The sequence below is a fragment of the Metopolophium dirhodum genome, chromosome 1 (assembly GCF_019925205.1).
Source record: "Metopolophium dirhodum isolate CAU chromosome 1, ASM1992520v1, whole genome shotgun sequence".
Classification (NCBI taxonomy): domain Eukaryota; kingdom Metazoa; phylum Arthropoda; class Insecta; order Hemiptera; family Aphididae; genus Metopolophium; species Metopolophium dirhodum.
In genome coordinates, this window is record NC_083560.1 from 66,204,833 (window position 1) to 66,226,777 (window position 21,945).

The 21,945-nt window shown below is 26.5% G+C and overlaps 1 protein-coding gene across 2 annotated transcripts; it reads right to left on the reverse strand.

Annotated features, from left to right (window-relative positions):
• Positions 1-770: 770 nt before the first annotated feature.
• On the reverse strand, positions 771-8,642 carry LOC132936021 (putative defense protein Hdd11). 2 transcript variants are annotated; one of them, XM_061002685.1, is made up of 4 exons: positions 8,485-8,642; positions 7,024-7,406; positions 6,459-6,553; positions 771-1,050 (listed from the first exon to the last, which is right to left on the reverse strand). In XM_061002685.1, the coding sequence occupies exons 2-4, from the start codon at positions 7,399-7,401 to the stop codon at positions 957-959; spliced, it is 567 nt and encodes a 188-aa protein (XP_060858668.1). In that variant the 5' UTR covers positions 7,402-7,406; positions 8,485-8,642; the 3' UTR covers positions 771-956. The 2 variants fall into 2 exon arrangements, with proteins under 2 accessions (XP_060858668.1, XP_060858669.1); XM_061002686.1 differs by having other exon boundaries at positions 8,468-8,595.
• Between the last annotated feature and the right edge of the window lie 13,303 nt (positions 8,643-21,945).

Below are 21,945 nucleotides of genomic sequence, written 5' to 3' on the forward strand. Positions count from 1 at the left end.
TTTTTTTTATAAGCATTTAAAGTTAAAACCTTGACAAAATACGTAAAAATGACGAAAATACACATACCCACCTACACACCTACAAAGTCTTGAATCCCATGCCTAAAAAACAACCGTCACACCACCACTGTATGCGTTTAAAATATATCTAAGCTATACCTCTTCTACTTAGTACCAACCTAATATGTAGAACATTATACCGTGAACCTATATTTTATAACACATGAAAAAATACTGTTATCATTTTATTTCAGTTTCAAAATATTATGTATTTTTCATTAGTAAGTAAGTATGTTTAAAATCAAAAACTTTTTAAAAAGCTGATAAGATCATAGGTATTAATCCACGAGTATCATGCTTTCAATCAGAAAATGTTATTCCACTTGTAGGACGCCAAAATCTCTATTAATATTACATATAACATGGATATTATATTTATAGGATAATATATTGTCATCAGGTGTTTTTGATAGGTACCTACTGGATATTTTTTGCCTCAAATCAAGTGGTTTAATTGTCACCGGATCATATTACACATTTTTATGTAAATAATTTACAAACATTGCATTCTCTAAAAATTCATAAAATTGTTTAACAATTTTTTAGTTGCATAATATTTGGACTTAAATAATGGTGCAATAAGTCTAATGTCAATTTTCCATACTTACTCAAAATATGAACATAAATTCAGGATAAGGAATTAGGAAATATACACATATTTTCATGTACGACGAATCGCAACTTGCAAAAATTGAAATTTAAAGCCAATATAAATTATATAACTATTATTTATTTATACTCCTTAAAACTAATTTTATAAAAATGATGTATAATCCATATGACAATTTTCATCACTATTCACTGTTCGTAAAATAAAATACAATGAACTGGTACTAACAATAAAAAATAATATTTATAATTTAGGTGGTTTTTTTTTGTTGTGTTTTTTGATTAAATTAGTTTTTCCTAGTCGAACCGGATTGAGACACAGAAACATTTTCAGATTCCTTTCCAACCCAGTATTCTCCACCGTTCTTGGCGACTGTGTATCTAGAAAAATAATATAAATTACCATATTATTATTGTATACAATAAAAAGTTGTATAATATTATAAATGTATAAATATCATATGATTTCATATATATTTTTTATAATAATATGGTATTAGTAGGTATATTACAGTTCATTGTTTGACACCCATTAAAATATTATACTAATAAAGAAAAATATTTATAGGTACAATAGAAATGACATAAGTTTTATTTGAAAATATTTACTCAAAAAATAATTTGTAAGTATTGTTCTAACTTATAGTTGTAACAAATAATATGTAGTGACTGGTGAGTGGACGCTACACACCCATACATTATTTTTTGCAAAACGTTTCTCACGAAAAGAACTACTAAGGCTACAGTCATAACTCATAAGACATAACTTTTAATCGAAAAATCAAATTTATATATGAAGCAAAAGACTGTATCATGTGTCTTAGTGTTTTCATATTTTTATAGAGTATATTATTTTTACCAAAAAGTTCTATAAGTTGTCTTTAGGACAAAAAATAACCAATTTTAAAATAATAATAACTTTTTTTATTAATAATATTGTTTTTTTAGCGTGTATAAATTTGGTTTATAATACCTATGAATTAAATGGATTTTTTTTGCGCGAAACCGTTTTTCTATAATTTGTTCTTGTAATTGTGTAATAACTAATAACCGACAATCATCGTACTGAGATAAGGCCACTTGTATTTATTTATTTTAACTTATGCTGCTTTTAATTTGTATTTAAATATTTTTAAATTTTTCTCAAGATTTCATTATGATGGCCTGTATCGAATCCCTTAAAAATTGAGTGTTTAGCATTGCGTCTATAGAGTAGCAATTCTTAAGTCATTCATACTTTGTTGAAAAATTTCCATTTTTTGTGAAGAGAATTTACTATATTATGGTCCTTAACTTATTTATAAGTAAAATACTAGTCTCCTTAATTTATTATTTAATTCTAATAATAACCTATTGAAGGCCGTTTCAAAGATGATCATATTAATTACCGATATTCGATATTACAAGTTTTGACTGCGGACTCCCTACTTAATTAAGTAACCTAATCATTTCCTAATCAATAAAAAGCATTTGTAATAATAATATGTAAACCATTTTTATTTTAACTATTGTAACTTATTGTAATATATCTATGGTATACCTAGACAAATATCATCTACTCGTATTTTTGTAATCTATAGGTAATTAAACCACCTAGTGATATTAACATATTTCATTAGATAGTAATATGTTAATTTGATATTATTAACACGAGAAATGATGCATAACATAACATAACTTAATTGATCTCATATATTGATGCAGTTCAAGAATGTCAATGGGAAATTACCAGTGGCGGATCTAGAATTTTTTCCAATTGTCTTTTTCCAAGTTTTACTACATAAATATTTAAAAAATGCCCAATTTATTAACCTAGATGCTAGACCAAGAGGAGAGGGACCACCTTAAACCTGCCACTGGAAATTACTAGGTATGATAATTTTTTTAAATTTTTTATTTAAATCTCGGGAGACAAAAATTAGATCCATCGGCCTCACTTATTATAGGTTACCTAAATAATAGTTATGTTACGTTATACAGAAGATTTAATCATAAACTTAAATTTAAATCAAACTGACAATTTTCATAAACATTATTTAGTTAATGAGACTAAATTGCACAGTAAATTTATTTTAATCATGAATTCGTGAAGCTGTGTCAAATTTGGAAAACTCGTGTTGACGGATTAAGAAACAGAGTAAATTATTTACATTTAAATCGATACTATATGATTTCCACCCAACTATAAATGTAAAAAATTAAGAAATAAAACTATAAATATTAGACAATAATTTTATCAGTTTATACTGTATAGGTACTGTATAGACACAATGCTATACGTCGAAACAATAAAAAATATACCAGTACCAACAGTCCATCACTTAGATAGAAAAAATAAAATAAAAAATGACCCTGAGAAATGAGTTGAGACAGAATTCAATATCATATTCTATTATTAAAAAATAAAATTAGATAAGTATGAGGTAGTATAAGGTACCTAGCTATGAATTATTTTAATAATCTATAATTGATTTTGTCTGCAACATTTAGTTGTTGACTGTTGTGAAGTGTTAGAATGGGGAAGTACTAAGTGTCTAAGTACAATTTAGGTATATACTAAGTGGGTACCCGTGTATACGTTATTTGTAACTTCCATTACATTCACTACTAAATCGGGTCTTAAATAATTGTACTTTAGGTGTATTAACGGCCTTGAAATGTTGTTGTATACAACAAATTAGCATACTATTTAGACTGTATGGTGCGTATTATAGTAATTTATATGCATTTAAGTGTTGAATCGGAAAATCCCATGCATCTCTGCGAAATACGTTTCACGTTTTACGTTTTCACCTTTAAGGTACCTAAATATAATATACATTTAATTATTTGAATGTATAATAATAATACGATATTAGTTAATAACATCTGCATTAACATATATATATATATTCTATACCTATTATAATTATAACTCTGAAAAATCACTAAACCAGTCATGTCAGCTATACGTGTATATGTTTAAATTGAGTTGAGAAATAAACCGGTCGTAACCTTCCACACATTACTAGGTACTGACAAAAATTTTGTTTCTAATTATTATTCATAGCATTATTACTTATTTAAATTACATTTTAATTGATAAGTATGACGTGTATCCATATTTGCTATACGAATAAATGTAACAAGTAAAAAAAAAACTATATGTCTAAATGTTTGTTCAAACGTGTAAGAATAATTATTTATAATTTAGATTCTATTCCAACTCAGGTACTTATATCATATTATGGACGAGTATATACCTACAACAATGGCACCCACAGGAGGGATCGAATGGGGCCAACAGATTTTTAAAGGTCAATGTTTGTAAAATGCATAATATATATATATTTTTTTAATAAGAAAATCATTGTTTAAAGAATAATTTAATGTTGAAAAGTAAATATAATTTAAAAGAAAAATACAGTATTGTCACAGTCTCGCAATATATATTAGGATGAAAATACAATAAATATAACATCGTTGATTTGCTATTTTTACTTTTTTTAGTTTGTAATAAATTATACATACATACACAATACAGTAACAATATAATATTATAGGCTAGACACACATTGCTCTCCTCCCCTCCCCTCCCCCATCTAGTGAAAATGTCTACGAGCATCCTTAGCTTATAAGTTTATAACATTATAATGTTACCTTACCAGTTGATCAATATTATACGGTCCTCTTTTTCATTTGTACCATTCACTCATTAAAAGTAATAGAAAATAATTTGGTACTGTTAACCTGAACGTGTCCCAGCGGCCATCACCCATTAGTAAGTTTGTATTTACGAAGCTTACAAAAACGTCAACTATTTTTGCTATAACTATTTAGCTAACCTATGCTACCTATTTATTTTATCTACATACAATTCAAAAGGTATAGTTAAGATTTATGAAATTGGCTAAAGATACTATTAACTAAAACAGTTTCTATAGTTTAACTATCATAGACTGTACGTACTTAATAAGAATAATATTATTTGAATATAATAATTTCACTATAGGCCAAAGGGCAAAGACTAGTTCTTTTGTAATAAATAAACAAAACGGCCAAAGATAAATGATGTCGAAAGTTGATACGAGTTGAACATTTTGAATACATTTACGATTATGATATTCTAATGACATCGTTTAGTTTAAATTCATAAATTGTGGAGTAATGACAAGTGCCATAGCTATTTCCGAGTGCAATGCACAATTACTAAAGTGCAATAATTAATGCGTTGAATACGTCTATAAATGTGTGTCCTCTCTAAAAATTAGAAATGTACCTATAAAATTGCTTACAATGTTTACTGAAGTGTTAAATACCTATAGGATATTAAAGTACTGAATATCGTAAATAAAGTAAAATATTTCTAAATACCATAGTCTCAAAACATTTTTAATTTAGTATAATTATTACATTAAATGTAAATTTGGGCAAAGCAAGTATATATAGGTACCTATCTAAACTTTTTTGTTTTTCTCTGTGTATGAATTGTGGTGGTTTTTATAACAAACATTTGTGTATGTATGTCTTCCTTAAATGTATTTTAATAATACAATTAACCCGCTATTTCTTAAAAGATTTTTAATCAATAGGCATCAATAGATAAATTTAACTTGGATCATAACTTTATATTATGTTGTTCAATTTTTCTAAAACTATTTTTTTTAAATAAATTTAAGACAAAGGTATGTTTTATACCCTGGTATAGTGCCGTAGTTGTGAATTGTATATATATATACATATTATATTTTAAATATAAAATATATGTTTGAATTGTTTGAATTGAAATCATTTATTAAAATATAATCAATTTATTTACGTTTGTGGTATGTGTGATGTATTTGTGTATTACAAAATGTTCTTAATGCAAATTAATAAAAATGTTTATTATTTAATTTCAAGCCTCAACTTCTTTTTTTAGTAGATAAGCTAAAAATTAAAGTAACTTTAACGTAAATCAATGTAGGTACGTACTTTCTAAACATATAACAAGTAACAAAAAATGATAAACTAGCTAGACAGCCTTGAAGATTGCAACACGACACTTAAATGTTAAAAATTGTTTTCATTCATTATAAGTTCAATGTACATAGATTTGTTTCGTTTCCTTATTGTGGTATTTGTAAATAATTGTCGTATCATTAATTATTAATTTTGTCATGTTTCATCTGATTTACTTTTCTTACATTTCCTACGATCTTTTTAAGAATAGCCATTATTATTACTATCAATAATTATGACAACTCCTAATAAATATAATTGAAATAATACCACTGATAATATTATGTTACACGACTTCATTAACGAGCTACAAAATATAATAGATCTTCGAGAATTCACTTTCATAATTTATTTTACTCGATTAGCTGTTTGTGATCACTATTTGATGCCAATCGATGGTCATGTGTAATGAATAAAAGCGTCCTTACTCGGGAAACAATTACGGTGAGGGACACGCACTATTACACAACATTTGTATGCAAATGATTATTGAAATGTATGTCATTGTGTCAACGATACTTTTTGAAGAAATATTTCATGCCGGCATTAAAGTAAGTATGTTTCACATTTGTCACATTATAATATTATAACGTACGCGTACGACTAGTCTGATACTTAGAAATACCGGTTTAATTCTATATACCTACACTATATGTCATGTCATATTTCTTTTCGAAAACCCGTTCAGCTACAACTTCTTTTAATAAATATATGTCATTATTACTTCCAATAAACATATTGCCCATTGGTTATTTTGTAATAGTTTAACTTAATCAATTGTAATGCTCTTTAATGTAATATGTACTTACTTAAATCTGAAGCTCTGCCCTTCGAGAGTTTTCGGTGCGGTCCATGTGAGAACTACTCTTGATTTTTCGACAGCGTTTGCATGAGTTGCGGTATTCTATGAACAATTTATAAACATAATTTGTTATAGTCAAACGTTTCATAGAACGAGTTACGATCGCATTAGTTATATAACAACTTCACGTCGTGTACTTAATAGTTTGAGCTAACTGGTTTATTATTGTAAGTTATTGTCATACAAATTATAATTCAAATTTTAGTATAGGTATTATTCTGCATTAAAACATAATCTGGTTTGAATAATCCATCAACATAAATCGTGATCCAGATCATATAATTATTCAATAGATAAAATAAATTTGAAATATATTAGTTATAAAAATACCTACTTTTATAGTATATTAGTATAATAATAAGTTAGAAATTTCGAAATTTCTTCATATCGAGTCTTGTGTGGCCAAATCAGTAAAAACTACATGCATATTATATTATTTTAAACCTATATACTGTTTCTAATGTCATATGTTCGTCTATTATAATTTATCTATTATTATGTTGTGCACTCACGTTGGTCGGTCCATCTGGGCAACTGATGAGCTTCCATTTACCCTTGAACTCTGCATTGTTCTTGGATGCGGGCAGAGACGTGAACGAGCCCATGGGCTTGTCTTTGCTATCTCTAGCCTGAACTATGAAGCCTTTGAATTTGGAAAAGTCTTTGGAGGCGAGGGTCAGCGTCACTGATTCGCCACCTTTCACGGACTTGCGGTTAAGCGTTAAGGTGTATGGCGATTCTTTGGTCTGGGCGGGGGCTCCATGCTGGGGCATCAAGTCAGTGCACACTTCCAAAGGTGCACCTTCGGAATAAGCCAAGGCCGTCTGCAGGTAACCGAAAGCGGCCACCGATACCAACAGCAGAGCTAATTTAGCGTTTACCACCATCATTCTGACTGCAAAACGCACAAAAAAAACACCGGGTACTGATTATTTAGTTTAAATGTATAGGTAATATAATAGCTTGAATTGTTTTCAATATTTACACAGTTATACCACAAGTTAATTTAATTGATTAGGTAGGTATTTAAATGTGTATTCTTATAAATTATAATAATATATTGGTACACGATAGGCAGCATTTATAATATTATCTACCGACATACAAACATTATGTACTTAAATTTGTTGAAGGCATACGGAATTATTAATACATTTTATATTATACAGGCCGTGTGAGTACTTATATATTTATAGTCGATCTCCAGTTGCAACATATACTTCAGACGGCATTTTAATAATTAGACGGGTATATAACATCTATACTTGGTTATTATTTTTAACTCATTTGGTGTTTTAATACTTGTAATATTATGCCCATGGTTTATTATTTATTGTTAGGTAAATAATATTATCTTCATACCAGGGTTTATGAGCACAATCGAAACGTTAAAAAAAAATATATTATAGATTACTGTATGAGATTGTATATGTAATATATTTTTTAATGTATTTAAATTTATAAAAGAAGGAACATTATGTTTATTATTATTTTTTTTTTTTTTATAAGAAAAGAATAATGAATAATATACTGTAATATAATAATCAAAAAACGGTACTAATGGCAAACTTAATTTGTACATAATTATGATCGTACGTGAAATAAATTGATCGTAACACGAAATAAATGAAACAATTATTTAATTGTTTAGGTATTAGGTGATAAATAAAATATATTATTTAATATAAATAGGTTCCATTATTTGTTGCATAGTTATTAAATACATACTACATGTCTACATTAGCCACATAGGTAATTGTTTAAATTGAAATATCTCACATAAATGCCTATATATTGTTAAATCTTACATGCTTTAACTTACACAATCACAACGTAACTAATATACAAAAATCATAGACTTAAGTCATAGAAAAAATTACATTTACATATGTACATAATATAATATAATGTAATTTATATATTATTTATGTGAGTTAATTAAATAAAATTAATTACTTAAAATATTATGTTACCTATTTGTTGAATATATCGAATTACGAGTCAAATGTCGAAGTATGAGCTGAGCACACGATATCAAGTTGAGTACTGCAGCAGTAGTCGATGATACCTTTGTCCAGTACAACATATATAGACTATTACCACACAAAGAATACACAAACACAATTGTGGAAAGAAAGGGAACTTAACCTTCATGGAGATTGTCTAATAATATACTCATTATTGATTTATACCTGACCTGTGCATAATATTCAAACTAGCGTCTAGAATAACTCGTTATTTGTGTGCTGTTTCCCACCTAAGCTCCTCGTGCAGACAAACAATTATTATTCGTCTTCACATTATGTTTTAACCTCCCTCGTTATACATCACTTCAGATTCGGATGAATAACACCTGTACTTAATATTGAAAAAAAAATCACTCGCCATAGCGTATGACCTACTATTATAGGTACATTTTTATGAATCTTATAATTATGACCTATCGTTTTTAATTTTATATTTTGTAGACGAATTAAAATAATTTTGTAATAATTTGGTAGGTTGTAGGACGCTAGGTAGGAGTAGCCAGGTTGGTACATATTAAAATTTAAAAGCTTATGATCGTTATTACAGAGAATTTTTCTTTATTCTATAGAATCTATAGAGGTCGTTTTGCACGTAATTACTAAATAGTAATTACAAATTTTCGCACATCTAACAATAATATACTTTAATAGTAATGCGATAAATTAAATTTAAAATTCAAAGATTAGTTGTTTATTATTAGTATTGATATTATTATATTAATAATAATATGCTACTTAATAATTACCATTTGCTGATAGTTGATACAGCCAAAATATTATATACCTGCATGTGCGAGAAACTTACCGATATATCTATAAATTTTTTTTAGATATTTTTATGAAACACTTTCTGAAGGAGTAAAAGTAGTTTAAATTTTTATGGAACCAATTTGGAATCTAAATACAGATTTATCCAATTCATTTTCACGAGGGCAAAAAGGGTATCTTTCATCGAAAATAAATTCGAAAAAAATTGTTTATTTACCATGTTTTACACGCTGTTATAGTAGGTACTTTTTTAGCAATTGGGACATTGGGTAATGGAATCTATATAGTCTCCTTCACTTGTAAAATAAAGTCAACGATATAATATGAATACATTGCGGTTGCATTATTATAATGTGACATGCCGATATAACTTAGTTAGTTATTAGAATAATTGTTGCGTTGGAAGAATTCCTATTAATTACAATATACTATAAATACCTACATAAGAAATTAAAATTACCTGCATTTTACCATTTTTAATAACTACATTTACTTTGAATAATCCTTGTATGAAATTATAACATACTTACATACTAATAAATATATTATATGTATGGCACATGGCAGTATGCCGTATGGGTCAATAATTTTGTATTATACCTACGACCTACCTAGTAATAAAGAAACAATAACCTACAACCAACTTACATACATAAGTTTCATAACACATGTTTCTATCAACATCAATATATACGTAGATCTATGAGTGTGTGACTCTATATCTTATAATCCTATATAATAAAAATATCAATCCACTATCCATACACAAGTATAAATTTATTATCACCTATCGGATATCAATAATTAGAAAATATGAATCAATTCATTTGTTAAAAATAATTAAATTATAAATATTATTATGATACTTTAACAGTATAAACTATAAGTTATAACCTCGGTAGTTATCTCACATGTGCACTCGAATGTTTTATTTGCTATATTTAAAGCATATTAACCCATTTATCACTTAAAAGAAAAATCTTGTTTTACATTTTTAATATTAGATACGCTCTTATAACTCTTCTAGAACTTTCCCAATCCAATAAATTTATCATATACAAGTCAATAATTCAACCACGGCCCACGGACCACGGTATAATATTAAAATAAGGGGTTCTGCAAAACTAATACTTAACAAGTCATACTTAGTCATAACCGCAGAACTATGCATACTTAGATGTAATTTTAAAAAGTGGGTAAGTGGATGTCACTCTGCTGTACAGTAGGTTACAAGTGGGTCACTGTAATGGATGGTGTTAAATTTGAATTCAATGATATAATATCATTGTATAAGAAAAACGATTCTGACCGAAAACAGACCGCCAGTTTATGATATTACCAAGTATATTTGATGATATTATTGTGAATAAAGTAATTTATATATAAATTATTTATGTAGAACCTTGTTTTAAATTTTCAATCCTTAGCTATAAAAGTTAGACATTTTATACATTTTTAACTATAAAATAATTATTAAATTTTAAATTTGATAAATGTTGTCAAAACTCTGCCTATGTATTTATAATACTTTTCAAGTGCTATTGTAACAATATATCAGGAGCCTTTCATTAAATTTTCACGCTTTTTTACTCAAAAAATAACATTTTATTGATATTTATAAAAAAAAAAAAACAAAAAAAATTGAAAACTGACAAACTCAAAAAGAGTCAAAATATTTTCAAAATTTTATGCTGTATAGAAAATGAAAATATAAACATTCAGTAAAATGTTCATGTATCTACAATTATTCGTTTTCAAAAATATCGATTTTGTCGAAAACTGTTTTTGCGTAAAAATTACCGTTTCCCTTAATTTTTATGTTGTTTTTCCTGGCGCTTTTGAAAACTATAGGGAATTTAAATGTTGACCTCTCAAAGTACCAACTAAATCACTTTCCTGTCAGAAAAGATACAGTTGAAGAAAATCGAAGCAGTTTTACTGCCCCAAACCGTGATGACGGACACAAAATAAAATTTAAGAAAAAAAAATTTCATACATCATTGTACAATCAATACATTCATCGTTCTACTCAGAATCTAAAATATTGTAGGTACTTAAGTACCTACCTATTAAAAATGTTATTTCGTGTGTCAAAATCTAAATAACTATTTAATATAAGTTAATAAAGAAAGTTTTTTTTCTAGAAAATCCTATTACCTATATAAGATTCATTTAATATAACATTCATTTAATTACCTAAATAATATGTTATTTTTGTTCATTGAAATCCACTTAAATGACATTAAAACCACATCTAAATACAGCGAGAATTATGCAAATTGTGTTACGTAAAAATGTTGTTGCTACCATATTTTAGTAAATTGTGACATTTGATCAATGTTGGTCTTCTTCGTTTGCAATAAACGGCTTATTTCAACCATTTATCGTTAGACACACACACACACACAAAAAAATCATCACACATTATTGTAATATCATTGTCTTTGTCGCTCGCTCAGAATCTATCTAATAATATTATGTATAGAATTATGAAATATAATAATAATAAATCATAATATTATTGTCATCAGTAATTATTTATTATTAGAAAAGTATATTATTATAAATAGTTAGTTAATGAAATAATCAATGCAATATAAGGCCATAACTCAAAATATTAATTTGTTTTTATAAATAAATACTATTTCTGGTAATTTTAAAAAGTACATTATCAAACTTACAAGACATTTTCGAACACAACTATTGTAATACTTATATGTGGCTAAAGACAACTTGCACCATTATTGTAGTCTGTAAGCTACCTATTAAATATTATAAACGATCTCCTGTACAATCTACCATATTTGATATACCACCCCCTTGTATACTGACAATACAAATTGTTACTTACATCATATCCCACAAGAAATGTTTATTTTAGGCACAGAACAATAGGTTTAGGTATTCGATGACGAACCAAAACACGTGCATATTATCACGTGTAGAGATTGATTGCACAGAATAGCTTTGGTTATATTAAGATATTAATAGAACGTTTTGTTTACATTGATTTGCCCAACTGCCTAAATCATTGTAAATCTGTTTTCGAAAAAAACTCCCACAACAATTTGCTGTCCCCAAAAAAGTGCTGCCCTGGGCAATTTCTCCCAATACCCCCGTAAATACGCTACTGAATAAGCCATGATAATATAATACCGAACAGTTTTTTTTTTCATATTTAGGTATAGGTATCTTGTATCTAATGGGTGTTATTGTGTTAATGTAATAATATTGCATCCTATGTTTGAGATTGAAAGTGATAAGATGTAACGGGGACGCTGCGTATCTTTATATGTTATTTTACATGTTCCCCGTTACAGATCCATCCCCCACCGACCTAATAATTGATAAGCTTTCAATCGCCAATGGCCAATACTGTAGTCTGAAAGTCTAAACAATTTTACACAATTAACAGATCATTAAATAATTATAATTATACTTTCTTCGGATAATAATTGTTTACGTTTTAGTTGTTTTTTAAATCGATAAAATAGGATAAAGAATAATAGGTAAAATATAATAAAGTATAATATGTCGTTCCTGTAAGTATTTTCATATTCTTGAGTAATACATTCAAAAATCAATTTTCTATTATTTAATTTACAACAATTGGAATACATTTTTTTTGGAGAAAATATTATATGAAGAAATGTTACTTGATATAGTTTTTTGTTAACATATTTATTTTTATGGCTGATCATTTACAATTATACAATATTTATAATTCCTGTTCCAAAAATGAACAAAAATCCAGGGAAATCGCACTACCTACTGTATACAATATACATAGTATCTAGTTTTTGAGTGTAGGTGAAGATACGGATAAAGTGAATAAGTTTATTTGAGATGTCTAAATATTATAGTAAGTACTAACGAGGTAAAAAATTTTAGTATTTTACACATAAAAGTAACACGGAAATCTGAAGTTCACACATGCACTTTTAAAAACATAACCTAACCTAACCAAATTATTCAATTTGTCCGAGTACCCGAAGAACAAAGTGAAAACAATAAATTAAAGTAAACACACATTGTGCACTTTTACTGTAAATTGTAATGGCAGTTTACAATTTGAATTCATTAATTAATCATTACATTTTGAGACTCAAAGGCTGCACGTCAGAACCATATCTAAGGATAGGTGTTTTATAATATTTAATTATATAACTACTATACATTTATTTTTATTTTAGTTGTAAACTATAGTACGTACATTTTGAACAATATTATATTGTATTTCTGACTATTATAATATTAAATCATATATTATTATTGGCAGTGTTTGGAAGAAACGAGTTTGCAAAAGGAACGGATTCCTTTTTATAAAAGGAAAAATAACAACATTTTTCGTTCCTTTCTCGCTCCAATAATTTACACAGATATGTAAATAATTAAAATTAAGATATATTATTTTTAATGTATATTATAATGTAATATAATTGCCAATTAGTGCAGATCGTTATCGAGTATCGACGTTATAATCGTTACTCATTAGTCGTTAGTCACTTTATTAATATTTCTCATAAGTTATAAGTTCAAATTTATACTGAAATGAGTACCTACTGTCTTATATAAAATATAATTATTTATAACAATCAACGATAAGAGAGTCGGTCAACAATTACATTTTGAAGAAAATCTCAAAATAGAATTATAAAATACGTAGGTACTTATATACTTGTAGGTATGTTAAAATGGTTATTAAAAGGAACTCGTTAATTTTTCAAAGGAACGAATTCTTTTTTTCGATCGGAAAGTGAATCTAATTGGTGCATTCGGGAGGTAAAATTTTAAAATTCCCAATAGTTTTCAAAAGCGCCGGGAAAAACAACATAAAAATTAAGGAAAAACGGGAATTTTTACGCAAATCGGTTTTCCACAAAATCGATTTTAGTTTTTGGTGTAACTCTAAAACAAATGAACGTAGATACATGAAAATTTCACTGGTCGTTTATATTTGCATTATCTAAACACCATAAAATTTTCAAAATATTTTGATTTGTTTTGAACTGTTGACGATCATTTTCAGTTTCCAATTTTATTAGTCTTTTTTTCTATGAATGTCAATAACATTTTATTTGTTGGATTAAAGAGCTTTAAAATTTAATAGAAGGCTCCTAGGTTATTGTTTCAAAGGCAGATGAAAAAAATTAAAAAATCCTTATTCACAGTTTTTATTTCTAAGCATTTAAAGTTCAAATCTTGACCAAATATCGAAAAATCACAAAAATGAGCAAATTATTTTAAGTTGAGAATTCATAAAAATTTTTCTTTTTAAATCTAAGATTTGAAAATGTAATACAAGATTATCCATAAGTTTTTCTACCTTTATCAAAAAAAAAATGTCTACAAGAAAGTCAAATTAAATTTTTATGATCGTTTGAAATTCATATTTTTACAACATTTGATATTCACTCGATTTCTCATGAAACGATTTTCTTATTATGTTGTAATTAAAAAACGTATGACTGTAGATACTTGAAAATGTCACTGAATGTTTATATTAGCATTTTCTATACACGATAAAATTTTGAAAATAATTTGACTCTTTTTGAGCTGTTTACGGACATTATCAGTTTTCAAATTTTTTAGTTTTTTTTTCTATAAATATCAATAAAATTTTATATGTCGGGTAAAAAAGCATGAAAATTTAACGCAAGGCTCCTGATATATTGTTACAATAGCAGTTGAAAAATATAAAAAATACATATGCACAATTTTTTTTATAAGCATTTAAAGTTCAAATTTTGACAAAATTTATCAAATTTAAAATTTAATAACTATTTTGTAGTTGAAAATTTATAAAATGTTCAACTTTTATAGCTAAGGATTGAAAATTTAAAACAAGGCTCCACGTAAATAGGTTATATATAAATTACTTTATTCACAATAATATCATCAAATATACTTGGTAATATCATAGGTTGACTGACCGTTTTCGCTCAGAATCGTTTTTATTATACAATGATATTATATCATTGAATCCAAATTTAACACCATCCATTTCAGTGACCCACTTGTAACCTACTGTACAGCAGAGCGACATCCACTTATCCACCTTTTTATATTATGTGGTACTAAGCAATATTATCTATGGGGAGTGGGGCTTGAGTCCCCCCATAAAATTTAGTCAATTTGCGACTATGGCCATTAGGTACAAATGACCATTGCATATTTTCATCATTCGATATGATGATAACTCCAGTATTTCTTATTACATCTTACATTATAATATAATATAAATATATAATACACAACATTAAACATCTCTTAAAGTTAAAAAATGTTAAGCTGGTAGATATATGTATTCTTAATATAAATACAAGTTATCGTTATTTATTATAGTCACGATTCTTCAATATTTTTAAGCTATTTTTATACATTACCTAATTGGGACATTTGGATTGATCTTAATTGGCCACACACAAAACAAAATAACCATCACAATCAAATAATAAGTAAAACAAATTAGTATATTATAATTATATATTTATTTTTAAGTAATTCCAAACATTCGCATTTTTGTTCAATTTGAACACGGACAAATATTTGAAATATTTTCCTTGAATTTAATTATTTTAAAAGTACAGACATAAATAAAAGGTTGAAAGTTCCGATAGGTAGGTACTATAGTGTACCTATTTCTTTCCATCTCGTTGTTCACGTTGACGTTCGTTAAAATTATGAAAGCCGTTTTCAAATGTTTTCATGTTAACGATATATAATTGTGTATTTGTGTTCCTAACTACTAAGTATATTTCTAAGATATTAATTACTAATTTTTTTCTATTATGGTTTTTAAATTGACTAGCCAAATTGTTATTAGTGTACCATCATACGCAGAATAATTTAAAGATTAAATCAAACCAATTATTATATACCTATCTATACGCTATACCTATTAAAGAGTTGTTATACAATTATAGGTTACCTACTGATAAATTTGCATAACATGTTTTTATGTTTATAAGTAGAAGTAATGATACACGTTGGTATTACGTATTATGAAATCCTCAATATTTTTATATAATAGGCAGGTACCTACCTATATGGTATAATATTATATATTTATATATGGTTAGGTTATAATATTATTACAATTTTAAAATGGTACCTACTAATTTGAAAATTTTGAAAAATTCGAACATATATATAGGTAATCTATGCTAAATATTTTGGTATTTGCTATGTACCTATTTACAGTTTAATTTTTCAACTAGCAAAAATTAAAATTAGTTCTTATTATAGGTAGACGTTTTGTTTATAATGCGGAATAAAATAATGATATATTTGTGTATAGTACCTACCTATGTCAATTTTATCAGTATAGTATATTATCATGCACAGCGAACAAGATTTAATATCAGAGGCCAGAGTGGGTAGGTTCCGCAGTAAATTTGTATGAATTTTCTAAATAAATCAGTAAATTAGCGTGTGCAAATGTGTAATAATGGGCTTGTCTATTTATAAATCACGGAAAAAATATTCGATAAAAAAAAATGTAGATCGGAAAACGTTGTTACATTAACATATTTTTATTAATTTTGTAAAAAATACAAAAAAATCCAAAACTATTAGATGTTGTTTATTGCCATGTAAAATGTACGTTTAATAATATTATTTGTATACATACAAATATGGAATACCTACCTAATAAATTAAAAAACATGATTCACGATTCTCGTATAATAATATGAACAACTGAATATATATTACCTATATTATATTAGGTACATACCTAGTACATTACTATACCTATTAGTTATTAGTTATTCTTATTACTATATTATTTTATACTCCAACAAAGGCATCGATAATAACTAATAGGTACCTACTCGATAATCGATATTTATTTTATTAAAATATAGATATTATTCTATGACTGCCTTATTATAAAATAAATATTAATTATACTTGTAGGTATAATATCATTATATACCTAGGTAAATTTTCAAAATACATATTTTATAGTAGGTTAACTTATCCAAGTTTTGGAGAATTTGTACTGTTTTGTTATAACAATTTTATTATGAAATTTATTTTTTGGTGTTTTTTTTTTACTAATAAACTATTAATATTGTAGGTTAGCGTGTAGGATATAATAGGTCAATAGGATTTTGGTTAATACTTAATATAGATACTTACATAAATACATAATGTAGTCGATCAGTGCCGTGGCCCGTGGACAGGAATTTAATATGCTGGGAAGGGGTAAAATGTATGCTTTAAAATATTTTGGTATTTTTAAAAGTTTGTACAACTACATTTATATATTTGTATTGTCTATGATGTATAGGAGAGGTCTACAGCCCCGAGCCGGTGCAATACAATTTTACACTTTTTACATTTTTACCTGAAAAAACAACATGATTGTGCATTTTTTTACCTTTTTATGTTTGATAAAACACAACACAAATACACGATTGTGTACATTATTATGTACCTAACATTTACCAATTTACCAACATTGGGAACGTTGGGAATTTTATGAACTTAGTTTATGTAATATTTTTTTTTTTTGTTTGACGCGCAATCAAAATTGTTGCCTATACTTACGTATTACGTTTATTATCATGAGTGTTTAATAGTATAACTAAATGTGTAAATATCGTATGTCTTAATTTTTGAAGAAGAATATTAACTTTATATTACTATGAATATATGTAATCATGCTATTATTATTGTTTAGGTGAATTAGCAATGTTTATGTGATTTATGGAATTTTCAAAATAAAATTATTTTAAATATTACATTCTTACCTCACTGTAATTATGTACAAAACAAAAATTAATTATACTATATAGATAGTTTGATATAGGTATTATAAACTGTTTATACTTCAGTTAGTTCAGTACACGAATAATAAAAGATATGAAATATACTACGTATTATACTGTGTTAGTAGTGTAAGTAAATCATTATAGGACAATAAATTGAGAATTTCTCTAAAACCCACAAAATAAAATATTTGTTGTGTGCAATCGTGTTGTATCTTTTGCATGTAAAAGTTAAAAACCACGCAATCGTGTTATACCCAGTATACCTGTAATCGTATAATTTCAAAGTTAATTACTTCAAAAGGGTCGAGTGCAATTTTTTTAAGAAATTATTTCGTTTGTTATCTGGTTAATCAATCTTATTATAATAATATATTTTATTACCTACGTATTTTAAGATTGATTATATTTAAATATAAATATGTGTGTTTACAATATTTATAGACAATTTAATATTTGAATAACTAATATGGTAATTTATGAAAAGTTAATAATTACATGTTAGTTGAACTGCAGTTTTAATTATCTAATATTTTTTTTATTAAACCAAAAAAATGTATTACTTTTATCATTTAATGTTAGCATGTATATATTATGTATAATGTATATATATACTAGTTTGTATGTAACTACAACCTACCGAAGGCTATATGGTATATATGGGCTTATATGTATAATGTATATATGTACAAAAAATTTAAAATTGACAATGTCCGTAAACGGCTCAAAAAGAGTCAAAACTTTATGTTGTATAGAAAATGAAAATATAAACATTTAGTAAAATTTTCATGTATCTACAATTTTTCGTTTTTAAATAACAATAAAATAACAATACCGCTACATTTTTATGAATTCACAACTTAAAATAATTTGCTCATTTTCGTGATTTTTCGATATTTTGTCAAGATTTGAACTTTAAATGCTTAGAAATAAAAACTGTGAATAAGGATTTTTTAATTTTTTTCATCTGCCTTTGAAACAATAACCTAGGAGCCTTCTATTAAATTTTAAAGCTCTTTAATCCAACAAATAAAATGTTATTGACATTCATAGAAAAAAAGACTAATAAAATTGGAAACTGAAAATGATCGTCAACAGTTCAAAACAAATCAAAATATTTTGAAAATTTTATGGTGTTTAGATAATGCAAATATAAACGACCAGTGAAATTTTCATGTATCTACGTTCATTTGTTTTAGAGTTACACCAAAAACTAAAATCGATTTTGTGGAAAACCGATTTGCGTAAAAATTCCCGTTTTTCCTTAATTTTTATGTTGTTTTTCCCGGCGCTTTTGAAAACTATTGGGAATTTTAAAATTTTACCTCCCGAATGCACCAATTAGATTCACTTTCCGATCGAAAAAAAGAATTCGTTCCTTTGAAAAATTAACGAGTTCCTTTTAATAACCATTTTAACATACCTACAAGTATATAAGTACCTACGTATTTTATAATTCTATTTTGAGATTTTCTTCAAAATGTAATTGTTGACCGACTCTCTTATCGTTGATTGTTATAAATAATTATATTTTATATAAGACAGTAGGTACTCATTTCAGTATAAATTTGAACTTATAACTTATGAGAAATATTAATAAAGTGACTAACGACTAATGAGTAACGATTATAACGTCGATACTCGATAACGATCTGCACTAATTGGCAATTATATTACATTATAATATACATTAAAAATAATATATCTTAATTTTAATTATTTACATATCTGTGTAAATTATTGGAGCGAGAAAGGAACGAAAAATGTTGTTATTTTTCCTTTTATAAAAAGGAATCCGTTCCTTTTGCAAACTCGTTTCTTCCAAACACTGCCAATAATAATATATGATTTAATATTATAATAGTCAGAAATACAATATAATATTGTTCAAAATGTACGTACTATAGTTTACAACTAAAATAAAAATAAATGTATAGTAGTTATATAATTAAATATTATAAAACACCTATCCTTAGATATGGTTCTGACGTGCAGCCTTTGAGTCTCAAAATGTAATGATTAATTAATGAATTCAAATTGTAAACTGCCATTACAATTTACAGTAAAAGTGCACAATGTGTGTTTACTTTAATTTATTGTTTTCACTTTGTTCTTCGGGTACTCGGACAAATTGAATAATTTGGTTAGGTTAGGTTATGTTTTTAAAAGTGCATGTGTGAACTTCAGATTTCCGTGTTACTTTTATGTGTAAAATACTAAAATTTTTTACCTCGTTAGTACTTACTATAATATTTAGACATCTCAAATAAACTTATTCACTTTATCCGTATCTTCACCTACACTCAAAAACTAGATACTATGTATATTGTATACAGTAGGTAGTGCGACTTCCCTGGATTTTCGTTCATTTTTGGAACAGGAATTATAAATATTGTATAATTGTAAATGATCAGCCATAAAAATAAATATGTTAACAAAAAACTATATCAAGTAACATTTCTTCATATAATATTTTCTCCAAAAAAAATGTATTCCAATTGTTGTAAATTAAATAATAGAAAATTGATTTTTGAATGTATTTTCAAAACAGATTTTGCGTAAAAATTCCCCTTTTTCCTTAATTTTTCTTTTGTTTTTCACGTCGCTTTTGAAAACTTCTGGGAAAGTTTTACTTTTGACCCCCCAAAGTACCAACTAAATTCACTTTCCTATCAGAAAAGTTACTGTTGAAGAAAATCCAAGCACTTTTACTGTCCTAAAAGGTGAAGACAGACACAAAAAAATTTTTTAAAAAAAACACACATCATTATAAAATCAATACATTCATTGCTTCGCTCAGAATCTAAAATTAGTACTAATTACTAGATTTTGAACTGTGGGGACTTTACCGATATCTGGGGGAGACTAAGTCCCCCCAAGCTCCCCCCTATTTGCGCCAATGCTAATGGTTAATGGCTATTGGCTAATTGGTAAATATATCCCTACCTACCTAATACAAATATATAATGCTCTCGTGTTAACTTTTTCCGTAATTTGCGTGATATTATTTGCAGCGTAGACTGTTAAGATTTGATCCATTATAAAGAAGATATTTGAATACGAAGTTTGAGACATTAGTAAGTAATATAACGTACCTGCCTATATACTAAAATGCTGAACGAAATAATATTTTACTTGTTTAATTTTAAATATAAATGTCAACCATTTGTAGTGAATAGTGATTAAAGTCATTTTGAATAAAATAATATATTATAATTTATAATCATAAAAAATCTAATGATATTTGGTAGGTGCCTGTCCAGTGTCCAACTATACGAGTATACAACTCGAGCATATATTATATAATATTTATATACCCATTTTCGTATTTTAATTATTAAATTGTACTATTAATTAATAACTATATTATGTCATATTACTATTTTAGTGTCTTAATTATTATTATCTTAGATTCATTTAAAGGATCTATGTAAATTTAAGTTTTAAATAATTTATTTTTAAACAAATAAAACTTATTAGGTATATCGTATATATATATATTTACTTGCATGGATACATGATTAATTACATTGGTAAATAATAATAATAATATATAATATTATAATGATGATTAATAATATTATTCCAGTATAATTATAATTAGGTAGGTAGGGGAAGGCGAGGCAGAACCATACTATTAACTTCTAAGCGTTGTAAAACTTACAACATTTTAAGATTTTGAAATTAGATTGCGTAACTATTTTACAAATATTGTTAACTTCAATAATATTTAAGCATTTTTAAATAAATCTTGACGTGAAACCAAAAAAAAAAATTCAAATTTTTTAAGTTCTTAAATATACGATTTTGCCCCATAGGTGAGGTAAAACCATATTAGTCTTGGGACAAAACCGTAAAGATG

Coding starts and splice junctions, on each gene's coding strand:
- LOC132936021 (XM_061002685.1), bottom strand. CDS start 7,401: ATGATGGTGGTAAACGCTAAATTAGCTCTGCTGTTGGTATCGGTGGCC. Junction 6,554..7,023: donor GCCCAGATGGACCGACCAAC/GTGAGTGCACAA, acceptor AATTGTTCATAG/AATACCGCAACTCATGCAAA. Junction 1,051..6,458: donor GGGCAGAGCTTCAGATTTAA/GTAAGTACATAT, acceptor TTATTTTTCTAG/ATACACAGTCGCCAAGAACG.